This window comes from Haemorhous mexicanus, chromosome 7 (genome assembly GCF_027477595.1).
Source record: "Haemorhous mexicanus isolate bHaeMex1 chromosome 7, bHaeMex1.pri, whole genome shotgun sequence".
Taxonomy (NCBI): domain Eukaryota; kingdom Metazoa; phylum Chordata; class Aves; order Passeriformes; family Fringillidae; genus Haemorhous; species Haemorhous mexicanus.
This window is the reverse complement of record NC_082347.1, coordinates 26,064,003-26,084,470: the sequence shown is the minus strand read 5'-3', so window position 1 is coordinate 26,084,470 and position 20,468 is coordinate 26,064,003. Positions and strand designations below refer to the sequence as shown.

The following is a 20,468-nucleotide window of genomic DNA, read 5'->3' as shown; positions in this document are numbered from 1 at the left end:
CATTACTGAGTTTGATTTAAAAAATATAATCTCTTAGTTAGTCACTACTATGTGGAGCATGAGACAGCTCCAGTTATCCAAGCCAAGAGCCATGCCAAGTCTTGTTAGGACAGGCAGACACTTCTGCCTTTGCTTCAGCAGAAGCAGGACAAACTTCAGAGCTGCCAGCCAGAGCATGCTGTCCCATGTCATAGAATCACAGAACAGGTGGGGCTGAAGAGACCTTTAAAGCTCATCTATTCCAACCCCTCTGCAATGAGCAGGGACCTTTTCAACACCATCAGAACCCTGTCCCACCTGGCCTGGAATGTTTCCAGGGACAGGACATTTACCACCTCTCTGGGCAACCTGTGCTGGTGCTTCACCACCCTCATTGTAAAAGACTTCTTTCTTGTATCCTAACTAAATCCATCCTTTTTTAATTTAAACCCATTATCTTTTGTCCTATCACAACAGGCTGTGATGAATATTCTGGAGTAATCTTTCTTATAAGTCCCCTTTAAATACTGAAAGGCCCCAGCAGGGTGGTGCTGGAGCCTTCTATTCTCCAGGCTGAACAACCCCAGCTCTCTCAGCACTTCCACACAGAAGTGCTCCACCCTTCTTCCCAGCTTTGTGGCCCTCTCTGTACAGCTCCATGTTCTTCCTGTGCTGAGGACACAGCACTCCAGGTGGGAGAGAGCAGAGCAGAGGGGTCTTTAGATGCTGCATCCAGTTAAATTCCTGATTATCCATTGGGTGGCCTGACAGACAAATATGCCAGAGGCTCTCACACTCCTTCACCAACCCATGTCAGCTGGCTTTATAGTCTGGCCAAAGCAATGTCCTGGGCACTATCCTGAGGTGGAGTCAGAAGCAGGCAGCAATGAATAGTTTTTCCTGGAATGCCAATTTTAGAATGAATTTGCATAAAACCCAGTGCAGCAAGCAGAAGAACCACCTATTTTGTCTGCAGGCAGCTCTCCTAGACTGAGGCCAACAGCTTCAGGCAGATGAGACTTTTCTCACACAAGCACTGTAACTCACAAGTGCCACCCTGCCAGCCACAGGCCTGATGTGTGCTCACATCCTTCTCCACAGAAATCAGAGCTCCCCTCCACCTGCTGCCCTTCGCTGAAAGCCACAACTTCCCTGCTTGTTTCTGCCCAATTACCTGCACACTGGCAGTAAGCCTGGCAGGAAACAGAAATGACATCAGGGCTGGCTAACTCAGTCTGTTCATCACCTAACTGAGGAGCAGTTCAATCATTCAGGCACCCAAGTGGCCACAGCAGTGTGCTTCAGGACACTGAGGGAGAAGATATTTTAGGAGATACAGTGTTTCAGGAGCTGCTTGAAAGTTTTTTCACAGGCCACTTGAAGGTAGACTTCAGCTACTGGCTTGCAGCTGTACAGAGACATGTTTAAAACTTGAGAAACCAGAAGAGCTAGACTATGAAGGCATGTGTTCTTAGATATGTTTTTAATAAAAAAGGAATGCACGTGTACAAGTAAAAATTTTCACATTAGAAATGTTCTGCTGAGTTTGCATTAACTCCAGGACACCTATGGGAGGGTGAAGAGTCAGTCTCCTGCCCTTGGCCAGAAGCCCAGCATGACCTTTCAGATGAGGTGAATACTATTCAGCAGTCTCAGTCACACAGTTTCCATCATTTGAATGCTGGAAGAATAATTCTTCTGCAGGCCGAGCAAGACAGTAAAGGAAAAATTAGGTTGGCTGGAGGTTGGAGGAAGACTCCGCACTGGGTAAAGAAGAGATGGAGGCTTCTGTTGACAACTTGTTCATTCCTCAAGCTTGAGTCTTAGCTTTTTTGCAGGCTGGCACTGCTGTTTCTTCTTCCTCAACCTTGCGAGGCTTCTTCACCGTGTACACCACGCCACAGGCACTCTTTCGAGTTTCTGGAATACACAAGCAGAAGATGCAATACCAGTACCTCAAATGCTGAAATAAAATGCATTTAAGGCATACTCAGTTCAGGTGTCCATGCCCCAAACCACAGCTGGACATGACGAGCAACCAGCCAGTCAGCACACACAGCAGGGAAGCATCCTGCAAGGGCAGGAGCTCGGGATTCACTGCACTGCAGAGTGGAGAAAGTACTGGGGGAAATACAATGATGGGTGTAGAATTATAGCAAACCAAGGAAAACCAAGGTCTGCAGGGGGTGAGGAGCTGCAGAGACACAAAACCATAGGAAACCAGGCTTAGTCAGTTCAATAATCACAGAAGGACATTCTTGAAGCAGTGTTAAAAGCACTTCTGAGCCAAACATATTGTTCTTAAAGACACTAAAAAATGCATTCACATACCCCAGGATTCTTAGACTATGTGGGCACAATTGTATTGGCAGAAGATCCCCTACATATCAAGGAAGTATTTTATGGTATTTAAGAATTTTATTTACCAAACTCTCAACATTATCATGAAATACTGGTCAAATAACCTACTGAGCCCAACCCCATTTTGTAATTACTGGTGGGAAGCTTCTCTGCTAAATCTGAAAGAGATTCCCTATTCCCTACAAATACTCTATTAGCAGAGAGGCTCACCAAGAACCTTGACATAATATATTGACTTATTCTGGGCTAGTATCCTCTCTGGGACAAGGGAAATGACACTTGCTATTTAATTTCACAGATAAGATAGACGACAGGCTTGAGAAATCCCACCCAAATTTGATAAACTCTGTATTTCTATGCAGATGAGCAGCAGGCTGGAGGAGAACCTGTTGATTTTGCCATGAGTTTGAAATGATCCACAATGAAGAGTGAGTCAGATATAATCCATGTATTAAAGCATCAGAAAGGGTCATGACTAAGGTTGCTTCTGCACACATGCTGCAAAAAGGCAAATGCAAAACACATGCATACCCCTTTTTTTTTTGACGTCAATCACTGAGTTTTTGTCAGAGTCACCAAGATCAGCATTCAAACCTTCCTGAAATGGGATAGTTTCACTATGAAGCACAGCAGCAGGTTCCTATTTTGGTTCAACCCTTTATGACTCAGTGATGTGATTGCACGAGTCCTCCAGCACAGACAGCACCATCAGCTCAGACACTGATTTGCCAACACGGCAACGAGGGAAAATAAAACAGCCTTGCCACACAAGCTCCTCTTCATGCATCGGCCAAAGAAGTAAAACCCTGATCTGACTTGCTCTGTAAGGTCTCAGACCTTTTGGAGAATACGCATCCATAAGAACTCAGTTTAACAAATGCACACGTTACTTAGAGGAGCTTACAAGTGCTCACCTCCATGCAGCATGGTGGCTCTGCAGTTGGTGGACACAGCTGCCTTTGCTTCACCTTCTGACAGGCCAAACAGCAAACCTCTGTCACTGCTGCTCAGGATCAAACACACAGGAAGCAACACACACAACAGAGAAGGCTCTCTGCACGACAGGCTTGCTTACTCTACAAATAACTGGGAGTTAGCGAAGCTGTAACTCAAAGTGACATTTTGCATAAGGTTACCCAGAAGCAGAAATGAGGCACCCAATTCTCCTGGCTGCAGTTCCCCAGCAGCCCTCCTGGAAAGCTCCTGGCAACGTTGCTTCTTTCCAGACAAGAAGCTGTACTTTTGAAAATAAAAGTCTGTCAACACAGAAACATTTTAGATATGCATACTCAAGAAAAAAAATTACCCCTCAGAAAATTTCAGTTTTGGGGACAGGGCACTGTCTGATACAAAAGCATTATGCTGAAGTTTCCAGCCACTTTTAGCAGGGATGACACCACCTTAGCTATGTTAATTTGGGTTGAGCCTGATTGCTCATTTTAAGAGGGAAGAAAAAACGTTGTGCATAAAATCTTTCCAGGCCACACAGTCTCCCACATGGTTCTTATGACTCAGAGCATGCTCCTTCCCTTCCAGGGACAGGCCAAATATGTGCTTCAGGGGTGGGGAGAGTAATAAAAATGCATCTGAACTCCTAAAAGATGGGAAGAAAAGACACTCTCCATGTTTCTAGAACACAACAATACTATTTAACATTACATGTATAACTAAGGACTGGAAAATCCAGAACAGAAGTAGTTACTGGTCAGATAGGAACTTCTAATTTTACATAAAAACAATTTCATAGCTTCTGCTACCAAAAATGTGACACTTTGGAGATACTAAGTAGTAATTTCTCGTTTGGTTCATAGTGTCCTTAGATTTTTATGGGTTTTATTAATTTCTCCATTTACACCCACATAACATTAATGCACATCACAACAAAACATTCCTGTAGCTGAATACAAACATTATTAGTTACAGTGACTTCTCATGCCACCCCATGACCAAGATCTGGTGCTCCTTACACACACACTCAGAGCCCTGATTCACTGAATGGGTCACCAACAAGTACCAATGTATAAAGTTCAAGGACTGTAAAGGATGAAAAGAATTTCAAAACCACTTTGAATTTTCCACTGCTACTACTAACTGCTGCCTTTGACTTTGGGAAAGGATACAGATTAGCCACATCATAGGGACCTCGGAGCTCTAGAGGCTAAAACAAAACAAGGAAGTTTGGATATGTGAATGCCTTTGCTGTTAGGCTGACAGTGGGAGCAGGCAGGGCAAGGCTATCAGATAGGCAAGATTAAATGCTATATAATAGCAGGCTACTGAAGATAACAGTACATCAAGCAAACACCACTATTTTGGCAAACAGAGTGTCCATCTGGGACAAAACTGTCATGAAAAATACCACAGCAGCAGCAAAAAAAACCACCCAAAAACCAACAAAACAAAACAACTAACCAAAAAAAAGTCCCCAAACCCACAATACAATTCTTTGGCAACCATATTTAAACATACATTTTTTATAGGTTTAATGTGTAATTAAAGCTGTATTTTCAACCACAGATAAATCTTCAAACTGTTCTGACTTTAAAAAAAAAAAAAAATCTGGGACTTACCCTTTCAGCTGCACTAGATATAACTATGTTCTGGAAAACAAAATAGAACAAACATTCATCTGTCAGACAGCACCAAGAAATGAAAAAAAAAATCAGCAAGATGCAAAAAATTTTTGAGCATTAGCTAAGTTCAGGCTCAGAGTCCAATTAAACATCAGAGTATCTGATGCCCTCAGATGAACTCTCTCAGGGTGGGAATCTTAATTTGGGGACATGATAAACTTAGTTATTGCCCTGTCCCCTACACAAGCAGGGGCACGGGCACAAGTCCTCCCTTGCAATTACAAACCTCTCACAGCCAGATAGGAGATTAGTAAGTACATCTCATTTCAGAGGGATAAGCTAAGCAGTGTAAGTGTCCAGAGTGATGGCATTAAGCAATCACCTTTCAGCCTGTATATCTCATGGTGGACTTCAAAGTGCCTTTAAGGGTAAAAAAAAAAAAAATGCAGAGATGCAGGTACTGTGTTAAGAAGTGTCCCCTTTATTACACCAGCTGAAAAAGGCCCCACATAAACAACAGCTCACCTGAGCTGTGACAGAAATGGATTTAGGAGTCCAGGATCCCCCAGAAGTACTTACAGATAGTGCCTGAGACAGTTTGGTGCTCCCAGGTTTTCAGCCTATACTGTGGCAGTACCACTCAATGCTAAGCATCCATGTTAGCCTTGACCATACCCACACTGGTTCAGGAAATGTACCTACAACTTAGGCAGTGGCTGTCACTTTGTGCCACACACTCATTTCCCTTAACACCAGCACCCTCATGAAGATCACCAGGCAGAGAAATCCTTCTCCCTTCTCTCCCAAAAGGTTTCTGCAGAACAGGTATGTGACTACACTGGGGCTGGCAGATCCCACAGCTCAGCTGCTAGAGCCCTTCTGATGCTAAGCTCCAAGGATGCTCACCTAGGGGGAGTCTGTTTAGCTCAGGTGGTAACTCTGCAGCAGTAAAATCTCCTTGCACCTTTTATTATACTGAATAAAGGGCTTTGGGAATTCCTGCTTGAGTGGGTGAGAATTAGAATTGTGCTGAGACAGAGACAGACTTTCCCTCTCTGACGTCAGTACCACCAACACATCATCCATCTCTGGTTTCAGGGTGGGGTTTCCCCACACTGCTTTGCTTCCCCTGCCACCTCCCTAACACAAAGAGCTGGGCAGGCACTGGAAGAAAATGCCCTGTGTGTGCAGCTAGAACCCAACAGCTGAAAGAGCTCTGTAAAACTGACTGCATGTTCAGTGTGCCCAAGTTTTCCTCATGTGCTGAGGAGAAGAGGATGGGACAGATGACTCTGCCTCACCACAAGGAAAGCCAGAAGCAGAAGCAATACGCACACCAAAGTGACTTAACAGCATACATCCTGATGGAGCCTAGGACAGTTCTTTTTCTGAATACTTCACCTTTAAAATAACTACACTATGGATCCCAAAGGTGCTTTTGGGCATTAGTGGTGCTGACTGCAAAAGTTTGCTGGGAAAATTCAAGTTTCCTGCTGCAAACTGTAGCAACTAATGCCTGTCACCCAGGCTCAGAGAAGCTGCCAGAGCAGCTGTATGAGGCATCTGAAGCCAGCACTGTGGAGCACTGCTGTGCACTGAGATACACTCTGCCGGGTTCAAAGGCTGTCACTAGGGAATGGGGAAGATGGAGGAGGGAAGCAAGAGCAGGTAAGAAAAGCACTCCTGGCAATTGAAGGAGCAGCAGGCAAAGGCAAATCCAAGGCAAGAGCTAAAGGGAAAACTAAAAGGCAAAACACTATCTCCCCAGGTAAAGCAGACAGCAGCTTTTGAGTACATTGCTCCAGGCAGCCTCCAACTCAGTCCAAAACACGGCAGGTGAGGGACTGTGGCTATACACACCTTCTGTCTGGCAAGGCAGGGAAGTTTCTCCTTCATTCCCTGCATGTTTTAATGTTTTAAAGACACTGCTCAAGGCCAGCTCTGAAAACACAAGTAAATTTCTTAAGGTTTCTCTGCCCTGCTATAATAGAGGAGGAATAAAAGGATCCAAAAGCTACTACGGGTTGAGCAACATTACAGAACATGAGAATTGCATGCCAGGTGCTAACAGAAGCAGCCTATGGACCAGCCATCACATGTTGCATTGAAACAAAGGCCTCTACCTCACTGACAGAGGCAAACTCTCAGTAAGGCCTAATAACCATCTCTGTGGGTCCACAGCCTACTGAGTCTGAAGGCAAAGAACAAAGACAAGTTAGCAGTCCTCTTCCAGAGCCTGACAGCAACTTGTCTGGTGCAGTTCCAGCTGATTTACCTTCCAGCCACAGATGAAACCCTGACTGACAGATATAGAATGAAAGGGCACCGTGCACAGACTGAGAGCCTGGACATCTTGCTTGCCCTATCCATGACATCAACTCAGCTGGTGCTCTCCAATTCATCAACAACCACGTGAGAAGCACATCCTAAACTGCACAGAGGAAAGAGGAGCAATATCAAAAAGGGAATTCCAAAGGAAAGTGGCCTGGTGTGTACAGAAGTCATGTCCAAGTCAGTATTTCATGTCAACTGCCAGAGCTGGGCTTCTCAGGACAGGATGTGCAAATACTCTTCTGTAGCACCAAGGAAATGAATCTGTTTGACCCACCCTGCTGTTCTAGAAAAGCTGCCATGCTTGAGGAGAACTGAGGTAATAATGGAGCTACTTTTAATTTGCCTTCCAAGCTCTTCATCCCACTTCAGATTTTCCAAATCCAGCTTCTCTGGACTAGCTACATGTGGCAGAGGCCATTTACAATACACAAGGGGGAGCCTACAATTTCTGTTAAATTTGATATGACACCCTATTAAAAAACATGGCATGAGAGGACACAGTATAACAGACAGCTTAACCTGGTAGCCTGGGAGGAGGTAAGTTATGAAAGCAATGGATTACAGGCATCTCAAAGTTACTTCTTCCTTGGGTTTCAGTAGCATGGAAGAATGCAGCTCATCTGACTGCAGCTGAGCCTTGGCTGACAGCCAGCTAGCTGTTTGGTCTATTTTGGACACAGAGAATTTATTTGTTAACAAAACAAGATTTCTACTTTTTGTTTGTTTGTTTGTTTTTGGTTTTAGCCCCCATATTTAAAGTAGGCAGTCAAAAGAGCTTTTGGTTAGTGAGAAATATGAAGCGAAGGATTTTAAAGAAATACATGAATTTCAGTTCTAGTGCAAGCCTTAGATGTCTGGCACTTTAATCTCCCTCCATCCCCTCCCACCTTTTTTTTGGGAATTGCATACCATAACAACACATGGGTTGTTCTGGAAAAAGAAACTAACAGCTTGACAGCTTAAGAAGAAAGCATGCAGTGGTGCAAGACTGGAAGTATCTGGAGCTACAATGATTGTGTCCTTGTGTTAGCAGGCCAAGATTTAGTCAGAGACTCAGATGTCCCAGCATCAAACTCATTTAAAATGGCTCAGTCTGTACAACTGCAGAAAAATCTGATTTAATTACCTTGTTTTCACTTTGAGAGCTTACCTTTCCTTTGCAGATCTGCATCAGGCTGATGGCATTTGAAATTGTGTATCTTCTCATAGTAGAGTCTTTGATGGCAGGCGTGTAAAGAAGTTCAAAGTAAATGCCTCGATCTATTGCCTTCACATGAAAGAGAGCGATCAAAAATCAAAAGGAGAGAAGCCTAACAATCTAACAACTGCTGTCTGTTATTGATGCAGCTTACTCTCAGTTTAACTGTGTCACACACAAAAAAATTAAGGCAGAACTGTTCCAGTAAGAGCACAGCATAGCATGAAAGCAGAGTGGGGGAAGGCTTCACTGTACACCAGATATATGTGCATAAATCTTGGACAGATAGATGAGGTTTAACAAACACATACCAACCACTTCTTTGCTGTAATTGGCTATCACTAATAGATACACACAATCAGAGTCAAGGAGACAGATAACCATTGCTGGTAATCTGCTGTCTTGAAACTTTGAGGACCCAACTCCTCTAGTCCCACACCCTGCTGTAAGAAAGATCACCACTTCCCTCAGCAGCCATGTATTGCAGATGAAGAATTCCTCCTTGCACAAAAGCAGCAACGAGGACCCTTCTTCTCCTGTCTCACAGCATACTCTGGTGTTTGTGACAATGTTAAAAAACAGTGAGTCACGGAAGAGGTTTCAAATAGTAATACTGGTTATATTTTCAGCTGCTTTGACATCCTTTGCTATCTGTCACAGTGCCTCACCAAAAGCCCAGTATTCTTGTTTTTGCAAACACAGAAAGTTTAAGCAACTTGCACACAGTGTGCTAGCAATAAAGACACAATGTAAGGCCAGGAGTTCTTTGTTCCATGGCAATCCTACATTTGCCTGAAATGATGCTCTTACACAAATATTATTAAAATATGCTGCAATGGTAATACTGTAAGAGAGCCCAGTAACTGACTACAGCTGGAATTAATTCAGCTCCCACCCATGCATGGCCTCTGCATGCAAGCACAACAGAAGCTATACATGCATCAAATGTTTTACACAGATCTGGCCTGATAGCTGCAAACAAAAGAAGCCTGAATTTATCAAAACCAAACAGGTGATGGCAATACACCGATTTCCAGTCAAGGTGATTTTTAACCTCATCCCTACCACTTCAGATGCCTGCCAATCTGTCTGGCATGGTAACAACCAAAACTGACTGCCCCAGGATGCACAGACCAGTCCAACAGACAGACTGCCTTGAAGCTGGTAGTGTGGAAGATGAGAAGTAGTTTGCAAGGAAAATGTCTCCCAACACAGGGCTCTAAGAGCCACACAGCTCCTTATCTGGGCCAGCTGCTGTAGTTTTAGGCAGCTAAGGTACTTTCATACAGTGTTTCATAGAGAATTGCTATTCCAAGTGGAATGCTGAAATCCTCAGTTTACCATGAACACCAATGTATTATTGTTATTCTGTCTCAGAATTAATTCTAGTTCATTTTGAATTTTTATTCTAGGTCAAACTTTATAAGAATAGGAAGTAGGATTACTAGACAATTCCAAATTTAAATTTTTGAGAACTAAGTTCTACATCAGCCAAGAATGCCCATGTGGAACCTTTATATATATTCAGAGGAGAAAACAAGTTCCCCTAAGAGCACATTCAGATTAAGTTTTCTGGCAAAATACCAAGAGCAGGCAGAACTATACTTGATCCACACTGATAGCAATCTTGGGTCCCACAGCACATATTTAGCAATGCTACACTGGGTTCATTTACCAAGACATTCTTTTGTCCAAGTATGGATTCAATACAGTTGTCTTTCAAGTAACCAGCACAACATCCTTCTCCTAAATTAACACTGCCATTCACATTTCCTGTCTTTTAAATCAAAGGGCTGTTTATCTGTTTTGACACAGCTGTACCATTTCTGGTTTGGGAAGCAGCTTTGTCAGCAACCACACCATACCTCCCTGCTTAGCAGCACAGTGGCCTTAAGGCTCTGTTTCCACTCCTTGGGAACACCACTTTTGCCTTCTTAAGTGGGGGACAGGAGGAGAAAAAGAAAGAACATACATCACTGTGTATTAAGTGCTGCAGTGGAGGCCCTGAAGTGAAGGACATTTGAAACAAAACTATACATTATGCAAGAAAATAAAAGAACCACTTGGATTGGAGTGGTGGGTGGAAAGCAGTAGGGAATTCGACTCAGATTTTGTATTTAATGTCAGTCTAACAGCAAGAATGCAATTTAGATGTAAATTTACCATATTCACAGGGGGCCTTCTGAAGTAGAATGGCAGCTTTTCTGTTACATTTATGCAGACCAGATCCACATCTAGTGTTGTGCAAGCAATCTACAGCAAAGAAATAGGAACAGATTATTAGATATGCCAAAAAATGCATAACTAGCTTAAGGTGCACTAATATTCTCCTTCATTTCTTAATGCAACAAATGTTCCTCCAGGGGAGTTCAGTTTTAAAATTAAGAGGTACTATGCATTGCAGGTATGCCAATACAACAGTATAATTTGAGACTTAAAACCCAAGTCTTCCCTTTCTTACAGAACTAATTTTACAATAAAATAATGGTCAACCCCAAAGCAGTACTTTGTTTTTATCTGACAGAGGACATGCAGGAGCAATGTTGGCTTTTGACAAAAGAACTAACAGATAATAAAGACCAACCCAAGTTTAGAAAGGCAAGAGCCCAGGAACTGCCCCGTGTCCCATCCTGCTCTGCTTCCACAGCAGCACCTGTTTGTTTTCAGCAATAATTACTTTTACCAGAAGCAATAGAGAAAAGAATGAAAAAAAAGCAGAACGTGACTGTTGGTGCTGCATGCCACCAACACTGGAGACCAATCCTCAAAGCCTCCCTTTCCTGGCTGGGTGCAGCTCCTCCTGACAGCCACACCTCTGGCACAGTCTGGAGACAGCACTGAAGGCTACAGTTTAAGAATTTAGCTCTGAATTCATACCACAATTTACAGGTTGTATTAAGAGACAGAGGAAATGAACAAGGGACAGAGACTCCTTACACTGAGATACAGGGAAAATTAAGGGGACCTATAAGGGAGTCCTTGATTTACACTAATCTCATGTACCCAAGGTAGGAAATATATGTGCCTACTCTGTAAGGATGATTACACAGGGCCAGACTAACATCTGTAAGCAGTGTTGTAACAAAGAAGGTAAGACAGGATGGAGAAGCTGAAAAGGTATTTTCTGTGTATAGGGGAACTCTCTGCACTCAGAAACCTGGCAGCAACTGCTCCAAATACACCTGGGCCAGGTGCCAACCATTCAACCCTCCTCCCACTGGCACAAAAACAGTGGGGGCTGTGAGGAGCCCCAGGGGTAAGGGCTGCTCTAAGACAAGGCACTCTACTGCTTGGCAAATTGGTCTTCTACCAGTTTGTTCACATGGAATTTGGATGGAGATGAGAGCAGAGGCCCAGCTTTAGGAATGTTTCTTAGCTGTTGACAGCATCCTCTCCTAGACAGCCACAGTACACAGCCAGGCAAACCACAAGGTTTTTGAAGTTGAAATGTCTTTGCCACGACGTTCAGACTAAACTTCTTCTTCATGCCCTACCTTTATCCTCCATTAGGCAGGACATGGGCTGCCTGTGGAATCTATGGCACAGAATTAGATTTGCAAGAGGAAGTTCAGCCCTACTACAGTCAGCTTCCCTCCCTTTCTTACATGAGATACAAACTACTACACAGAGGTGATTTACGGGAACATGCACAGCACAAACAGCTCTGAATCATGCCCTAGAAAATATGTCAGTGAGGTCATAAAAAATTCAGGAAGACATTATGGCAAAAATTAAGGGAAGCAAGAATAGACATCAGACACATGCAACGTGTCCAATTTGATGAGAAATCAAGCCTTCCTAAACAGCTCCAGAAACACTGGAAAACTCTTTACCATTTTGCAAATTAAGCACAGCGGGACAGGGAGTGACTCAAAAGCCAGGGTATCTACAGGAATCCAGTGACATGAACATTTCAGAAAATACCACCAAGGAAAAACAAACCGCGAGTCATATTCCTCACACATGAGGAATTTCTGCACTGTATGAAAAACTGGAGAGCAGATTTCTCCAAGAACTCTAATGTTCAGCCTCTGGCTCCCAGAGAAATCAAATATGCAGTCAAGCTAAGGCTACTCTGCCTGCAACAACTTCATCCAGAAAATGACATGCAGCAAGTTGCACAGCCCAGCAGCCGCCTGGCAGCACTGTGGGCAAGAGCCCCATCTGCTGGGAAAACTCCAGCCAGCCATTAATAAATACATCTGCCACTGTCTGGATGCTCTGAAGCAAGCTTTGGCAAATGTTTTAGGAACAAACATTGAAATTTGACTTTGCACTACATCTTCAGACATATAAAGCTAGGTTTTTTTAGATACTAGTGATGTATTAAGTGCTTAAAAACAGAGCTAACTAATATCATTAAAACAATCAGAAATCTTAGAAAGCAAAATTTTTGAAAAGCAGCAAGTATCCTATTACCTGCATGGGGTGGGCATTCCTGTTGCAGGCCAAAACAATCTTTTGGGGAGCCTTGAACAAGGAGCCCATTCTACAATTGGCAAACATGGCTTCCTCATCCCCTAAAGGATATAAATGGTTTGAAGAATTTGGGCACATCTTTCAGTACATATCTCTGCCATACTCAGCCACAAAGAGCTTCCCTGGCTTGTGACAAAAGGGCACAGACTAGTTTTGGGCCGTGCTAAAATTGGAGTAAATCTCCAATGGTCATGTAATTTTTTCACTAACATGAAAAATCTTGTTCTATGGAGAAAATACAAGTGCCAAATTGTTGGTGAGAAAGATGATGCTCTTGAGCTTATCCTGAGTTACCAAAAGCCAATAGGAAGTTAATTTGTCACACAAGACCCACTCTTGAAGGCTTTACTCTTAATAATGAAATATCCATGGGTTGTAAGAGGCAAACTGTACGTGCTGAAACCCCCTGTGTAAAGTCCCTTTCACCTGTGTGATACCTCTGTGAAACTGAATCAGCTCTCCAAAGCGAGACATTCTAAAATCTCCAAACAAAAGGCAGCCATACAAACCTGCCCTGAATGTGAAGGATGAATGAAGTCTTTCACCTCATGCACTTTGCAAGAAACACGCCTGGGTTCCATCCCCAGCTCAAAGTACTGCCAGCACGGAAGCAATGGAGATAATCTCACTGACAATCCTGCTTCTTTCCTCACACCCAGCCCACCACCTGCCAGAGGGTCAGCTTAGCCAGGCACTGTCTGCACTGGCCTGCCAGAGCACACCGCCCGCTCTGCGCTGGCACAACTCCGCGTGGCTGGCTGCTGAATCACTCTGGGAAAGGGGATCTGCCTGGAAAAGAACTTGGCAAAACCTCTGGTTACTGCTCAGCCAAAGCAGGCTCCTCAAATCAAACTGCCATGCAGCTGAGCAAGCAAGCAGCCTCAGCAGCAAAGCAGACAGCAGCAAAGCAGACAGAGACTTGCAGAAAAGAGTGGCTGTTTAAACACAGCCACAGCTGGACGTGCAACTGCAGCAGGAGGCATGATATGGCTGAAAATAAACAATAATAACCCTTAAGTGAGAGAACACCCTTTTCCCCAAAAAAAAACAACACAGCACACCCCAGCTGATCACCTAGTTTCAGGTGCTTGTTTAAGCACACTTGATTGAGCTCACTTGAGAAGTGAGATCTTACACTATTGCCAGAGATCAAAAGAAAGAGGTGGATAGTGGCCAGCAAAAAATATTTTAAGCCATTTGCCTCTGTCACACCCTGAAAAGTCCTAAAATCTTTCAAAGGAAATAAAATTCAGAAATTTGTTGTATTGTGCTGTAACTCTTATAATTAATGTTTGAATTCTGCTGAAAAATTCTCTAAAGTTCATATTCTTTGACAGCCTCCTGCTTTGTAGTTTACTTGGACAAGATTTGAAATAGGAGGAGAAATATTGTAGAAAAACAAAACAGAATAATACAATTTTAATGTGGCAAAACAGGTACTCAGCAGTACTAGAAAGTGGCATTAACTTATTTTAAAAAAACAACCACCCTTGCATTTACTTTCAAAGGGAGCTTCTTTAAACTGAGAAGCTCCCTTTGAACGTAAATTCTTCAAAGAAACTCACTTTTTTTTTTTTGCTGTCCCTGTCCCTCCTTCACACTGCTTTAAACTGCGTGTCTGCCTATCAAGGCTAACGGACATGGAACAATTCCACCTACTCACCCAACTCAGACTTAATATTTACAAGCTTACAACAGATCAGACATCACAATTTTGGGTTTTGTAAGAAGAATTCTGACAAAAACATAACTTGTTTCAAGGTGCTCCATCCAATAAGAACATCGACAGCTGTTATCAAGTATTTGAGAAAAATTTAAATAAAATATGAAGGAAATGGAGGTGAACAGCCAACTCACAGAACCACATTAGCTCCACTTTAAAACCCTCCCTAGCATTCTTGAGGAAGAATTAGTTCTAACAGAAGATGACAAGTGCATTTTAGGGAAGTTATCAAGAGTTTGAGAAGTTAAAGCTGAAGACAGAAGTTTTCTACATTATGATAGTACACATATATTGGGGGGAAGAAAAGGATGTTTTCTCTCCTCACTAGAGTACAAGGCACATAAAGGCAACCACAGTGCAGGGCATACAAGCCCCTTCATCAGGTAGACAAGGTAGATGTTTCAGACTTTAACCTGTCATTTCAGGGTCCTGCAGCCTCCTGCAAATCCTCCCAAACCCCTCAGCCCATCAACTGCCCAAGCAGCCTATAATGTTTGATTAACTCCATGAGATCTTTATAAAATGGGAAATAAAACAAAGCATGTACTTTAATTAGCACAAGGCACTAAAGGCTACTGAATGAGCATTACTGATGAGATGATTTTACTTACATGGAACAGCTTCTCAGTTTTTGGAAATACTGCTATGATGTCATATAACCTTATGTTTGCAGATGTTGATCTCTATAAAAGGAGCAAACAATTACTACTTTGAATTCTGACAGATGACAAAGCCATGCACAATGATTACAACCAAAACAATGAGAAGAAAAATCCTTTTTCCCTGTCAAGTACTAAAACAAAGCCAATAATCATCAAATTACACAGCAGGTTTCTGCAGTGAAGTCATTCATTCTCCATTTGAGGCTTGCCCCACCAATTTACAAAGATGCGCTTTTTGCTTGGATCTTGTAGCACAAAAACATAACCAGATGCAAGGGTTACTCATGGCCTTCTAGTTCATGCACAGAAGTCCAGAAACCAAGGAACAGAACTGTTGTTCCATATTGACAAATGATCAACAGAAGCCATATACACTCTTCTAAGTCTGCATCTCCTCATGATCATATTACTTGTTAGAGATGCAATCTCAGAAACCACTGCTGAGTGCCCTATAAAGTCCAGAATGTTGTCCCCATAGAATTTCCAAAGTTTCATTCATTCAGTGAGAAAAGGAAATATAAGTTTCAAAATTGCTTTCTGAGTATACTTACCAAGAGATTACAGTGGGAAGGATCAGAAACAACAAGTGTTAACCGGGTCAAGACTTTAATTCTTTTAGATGTCCCCTATAGAAAAAAGAATAGCATAAAAAAATTTTAATAACCCAATGCAAAAGTTTGTGGCAATTTCCACCCCGTCTGCTATAAAAAGAAAATGGTGTCATGCTTATAGCCTTGCTATACTAATTTTCTAAAGTCTGTAGTTACACTTCCTTATATAATAATTTACATTATCTCTTTGATATTATACCCGTTCTTACAAAGAATGACTTACTTTGTTTCTCTGGGGATGGATGAATAGAAAGAAAAAAAAAAAAAAAAAAGAAAAACAATGTGCAGAAAAATTGAGTATGTTCTACCCCAGGCAGGCCACAACTACAAGGAAAAGCAGTTCTTGAATTAATCAATGTCGGTGACCCAAAACACATTATTGTATTTCTTTATATCCAAATTTTGCTCCATCAAAACCACAGAATTATTTTCAAAACTTAAATTTCAAGAATTGTACTGTAATTATTTGACTACAAGCAGATTCAAAATTCACACAAAGCAATTTCTATAATAATTTCAAAAATAATGGATAGAGCCTACCCTGATGTGAGTTTACTATTCTTCCAATGCTTTGAGTTTTAACCATGAAATAATGGAAATATTTTTCTTTTTTGATTACCACCTCATACACAAAATCATGTGTACAAACACACAAAGGTAAAAAAGGGTAACTCAGAATAACAGTGTATATATATATATATATGTGTATATATATATATATATATATATAATGTAACTAGACATACTTGCACAATAGGTAAAGATGGAAACAACTCTGAAGGGGATACTGGTTTGATGATTTCCTTGAAAGAGAACAGAACAAAGTTATTAAAAATGTCATGGGTTACATGTAAACAAAAACTGTGTTCCAATCTTAAGAAGGAATTTACCACACTAAGAAAACTATTTTTGTGGGACAGTACATGAACCATATTAAAAATTAATACGAAGGCAGTTCTATTGAAATATAAAATAGGAGTTTTGTTACAAATAGAGAGATCTGTGCTTGCATCTAGATGTACATTCTGCAGCTAAAGCTATCTGGAAACATGCAATAAGGCAGCAGGTTTACTAAAGAAACACAGTAAGAACAAATTAACAAGAAAAATCACCTGTTTCTTTTCTTTAAAGTCGATGACATGATTAAGCGCAACTGCAGAATAACCCACTGAAAAACACACAGTAAGAATATTTTGTCCAGTAAACAAAAAGGAAACAAATCCAATGAGAAAACCGTAAAATACTCATTACTTATATGTCTTACAGTTAATAATCACGTGCATGTTTAGATTTCACAATATTTTTTAAGATGACTGGTTCACTTGAAAAGTGCTTGAAAATAGGAAAAAAAAAAAAATCTGTTTGTCTTTTAACAGAGCCAAGGCCTGACAACTCTTACTCAATGGCAGAGCTTTATGAACACAAATACATGGGTTTGGTGTCCCCAAAGGTCTAGCCTAGCTTGGCCCTGTTTATGACTTTCTTTATGGAAAACTGCTAAGTGTACTCAGGAAAGCTGTTAAAACTGCAGACAACGCAGAGCTGCCGGAGAAGGCAGAGCGAGCAATTCCAAAGGACGCCGACAGAAGGGAGGAGAAGGCATGGGTGGTTCGCAGGGCTCTGGGGAGGATGACAGACTTGCCGGGGGCATTCCATCCTCCCGCCCCGAACACCGCACGGGCAGCACGTGGCTGAACAACAGCGCTGCAGGAAAAGAGCCGGGCCCGACGAAACTGCAGGCAGAAAAACTTGTGCACGTAGGGAAAAAACTACTGTTCCACTGGGACAAGCAGGCACAGACAGAGCCGCAAGGCGCAGCAGGAGCTTTCCCCGGGACCCCGTCCCGGGCAGAGCCAGCACTGGGCACTCGGCTGGCAGAGAGCCGCGGGCTGAGCGGACAGAGCGGAGCGGGGCCGGGAGAAACGGAGGGAAGGGAAGGTTCATCCCGGGGAGTCCGGCAGTGCCTGCCATGCCAGGGGAGCCGCCGCTGGCGTCCCACTGTCCTCCTGCCCGGGCTGGCCCGCGCTCCCCAGCTCGGCCCCACCGAGCTCCGGGCCGGCCCCGCCGCCCGCCCCGCTCGCAGGACTCACGGTGCGCCGCGGCCTCCAGCAGGCTCTGCAGGGACTTCTTGTCCTGGCCCTGCGGCAGGTTCAGGTCGGCGAAGCCGGCCATGCTCTCGGCGCGGCGGGCGGGCCCAGCCCGGGCACGGCGGCGGCGCACGGCGGCGTCACCGCCCTCCCGCCCGCGGCAGCCTGGGCCCTGTAGTCCCGCCCGTCCGGGCCGGCCGCCCCCGCCGCGGGGCCGTGCTCCACGGGGCCCTGGCTGCCTCGCCGCGGGGCTGCGGTGCGCGGGAAGGGCTGTGCGGTGATGGCTCAGGTCTCAGGCGGGGGCCCTGAAGGAGATCCCCCGTGGTTCGTTCCCCGACAACGCACCCCGGGCTGGCTCTGAGGGGCATCCCCGAGTCAGGGCATCCCCGCTCTGCCGCTCTCCGCGGCCGCAGCGGCGCCTGCCGAGGGTCGCCGTGCCCCTCGGAGCCACCGGGTGCCCACCAGGTGGAGCGGTAGCCCTGCTCCAGTGCGTGTTATCCCCTGTGAAACTGGTTCAGCTCTGAACGCTGCCAACAAAAATCAAATCCAATCTCTTCTATGTATAGTTTTATAGTTATTCTCTGTCCTACAAAGCCCGAGCTGCCTTGTCAAAGATATCCCCTGACACCGAAGAGGACACAGGAATTCTCACAGATGAATCAGATACAAGTTCACTGTCAAGCACTGCCACAAAAAGTACTAATATTGTTCTACTGCTGATAAATAACACACAATATGTAAAATACAAATGGAAATTCTCAATAGGTGTTTTTTGGTGACTTAGAGCAGCTGCTGAAGACAGCAGGTCTGCAATTCCTCCAACTTCAGGTGGTCAGACCAGGGGGTCCTTCGCCTTTTCTATCTTCAAATTGAAGATAGAAATGCTAAATGCTCAACAGGGGAAGTCTGTGGAATATGTGGAGCCCTGAATTCTTAATAGGGAAAACTTATTCTAACCAAGGCCAAGGCTGCTACCAGGCCCTGAACATCCCTCCTTACAGGGTCAGACCTTGATGCAGCTTGTGCCAGCTGTGTGCACAGGGCTTGTGGAGACCTGGGACTCTTTCTACCAGAGATGACTTGGTTAACAATGTATGGCTGAGAAACAACAGCGCCTTCTTGGTGCGTTTCTGGACATCCTGCCTGATGAGTTACAAATACCTGGGATGCTAGTAGAAAAGCTGCTTGTGGGCTGCAGACACTGGACTAGGAGTTGAAGAAGCTTTGAGGGTCAGTAGAAAACAGCTCCCACGTCTGTATGGCAGGAAAGTTCCACATCACTCTGAAAGGGGTAAAAACCCCCAGCTGGTTGTTGTTCATGCCACATCTATGGCAGCATTTTTTTCTTGACAATATTAGATCAAGATATTTCAATAAAGAAGCTCTGTTTGAGTCCATCTGCATCTGTAAGGTGCTTGCCTGTTAAATCACATCAGCCAGTACTGCTTCTCTGCCAGCCATTTGAAGAAAGAGCACAGCCTGAATGGTATTGCCAAGGTTTTTCTTCGATGTGTATGAAAATGGAACAGCTTGAGGTATTATTCCAGGTTTTCTTTGGCTTGGTGTTTGATGGAATTTGATTTGTCTTAATGAATGTAAAAAGCGATCCAGAAGCATGTATCAGTTATTTCTGAACGGCCCTACTGCAGCAGTGTTCAGAGATTCCAAAGAAGATTAAGCAGCCTTTGTGTTTGGCAATATACAAGCAGAAGAAACCTTTCCTTGAGGTGCTTAAAATGGAGGACATTTACACAGATCTTCATGCAGAAGATCTGCAGAACCCTATTTGCTGTAATGGTGTAGGAATCCGAGTATGCAGCACTTTTAGCAGCAGGTATCACGAATCATGTACTCAGAACCGTGCACAGCCCTATTTCCTATGTTATTATTTAGTTATTACTGCTTTTATTTACACCAGTCTCAGTGGTCTGGGGAGAGCTTCCTTATGGTCCTCACTGTTAAGCTGCAAGCTTCTAACATACTTTTTTTCTTTGCTGTCCTGAAGTTCTCCTTGGTGAAAACAGATCTCTTCACTCCAAATGTTTCTTCCTCAACACACTTAGACTTCAAGACAGTTCTTTCAGTAAATTTTAATGCAGAAACTGCCACAATTCTTCTAATACATTTTCAATCGCAGCCCGTGGTAGAAACTGTTAAGGGGTTTTTATGCTTTAGTTCTGCATTGGCACTTTTTGGGTGCTAAGATTTTATGTAATACTATCTACCTCAGCAACTCAGTAACATGAATGTCACAGTCACTTTTATCATAACCTCATAACCTCCAATGTAAAGGTACAGATGGAGTTTTCAGAGTTGGAAGCTCTCATTTTGAGTGATACAGAATTTTAAGCATAAATGTCATCTTCATTGTGCATTTTCTTTTCAGATGCCAGCTTGCTGTTGTTAGTATTTGGTGGTTCCAAAACAGGGAAGATATAATTTTATATTTCAGCTACACAGA

At 43.4% G+C, this 20,468-nt stretch overlaps 1 protein-coding gene across 1 annotated transcript; it reads right to left on the bottom strand.

The window, feature by feature from the left end:
- Positions 1 to 1,443: 1,443 nt before the first annotated feature.
- RPP30 (ribonuclease P/MRP subunit p30) lies at positions 1,444 to 18,130 on the bottom strand. Its single transcript, XM_059851601.1, has 11 exons — positions 18,011 to 18,130; positions 17,033 to 17,088; positions 16,667 to 16,723; positions 15,861 to 15,935; positions 15,259 to 15,330; positions 10,609 to 10,698; positions 8,398 to 8,514; positions 4,911 to 4,940; positions 4,461 to 4,498; positions 3,255 to 3,334; positions 1,444 to 1,899 (listed from the first exon to the last, which is right to left on the bottom strand). The coding sequence occupies exons 1-11, from the start codon at positions 18,090 to 18,092 to the stop codon at positions 1,790 to 1,792; spliced, it is 807 nt and encodes a 268-aa protein (XP_059707584.1). The 5' UTR covers positions 18,093 to 18,130; the 3' UTR covers positions 1,444 to 1,789.
- Between the last annotated feature and the right edge of the window lie 2,338 nt (positions 18,131 to 20,468).

Coding starts and splice junctions, on each gene's coding strand:
- RPP30 (XM_059851601.1), bottom strand. CDS start 18,092: ATGGCCGGCTTCGCCGACCTGAACCTGCCGCAGGGCCAGGACAAGAAG. Junction 10,699..15,258: donor AAACTGAGAAGCTGTTCCAT/GTAAGTAAAATC, acceptor TCTTTGCTGTAG/ATTGCTTGCACAACACTAGA. Junction 4,499..4,910: donor TATCTAGTGCAGCTGAAAGG/GTAAGTCCCAGA, acceptor GTTTTGTTTTAG/CCTCTAGAGCTCCGAGGTCC.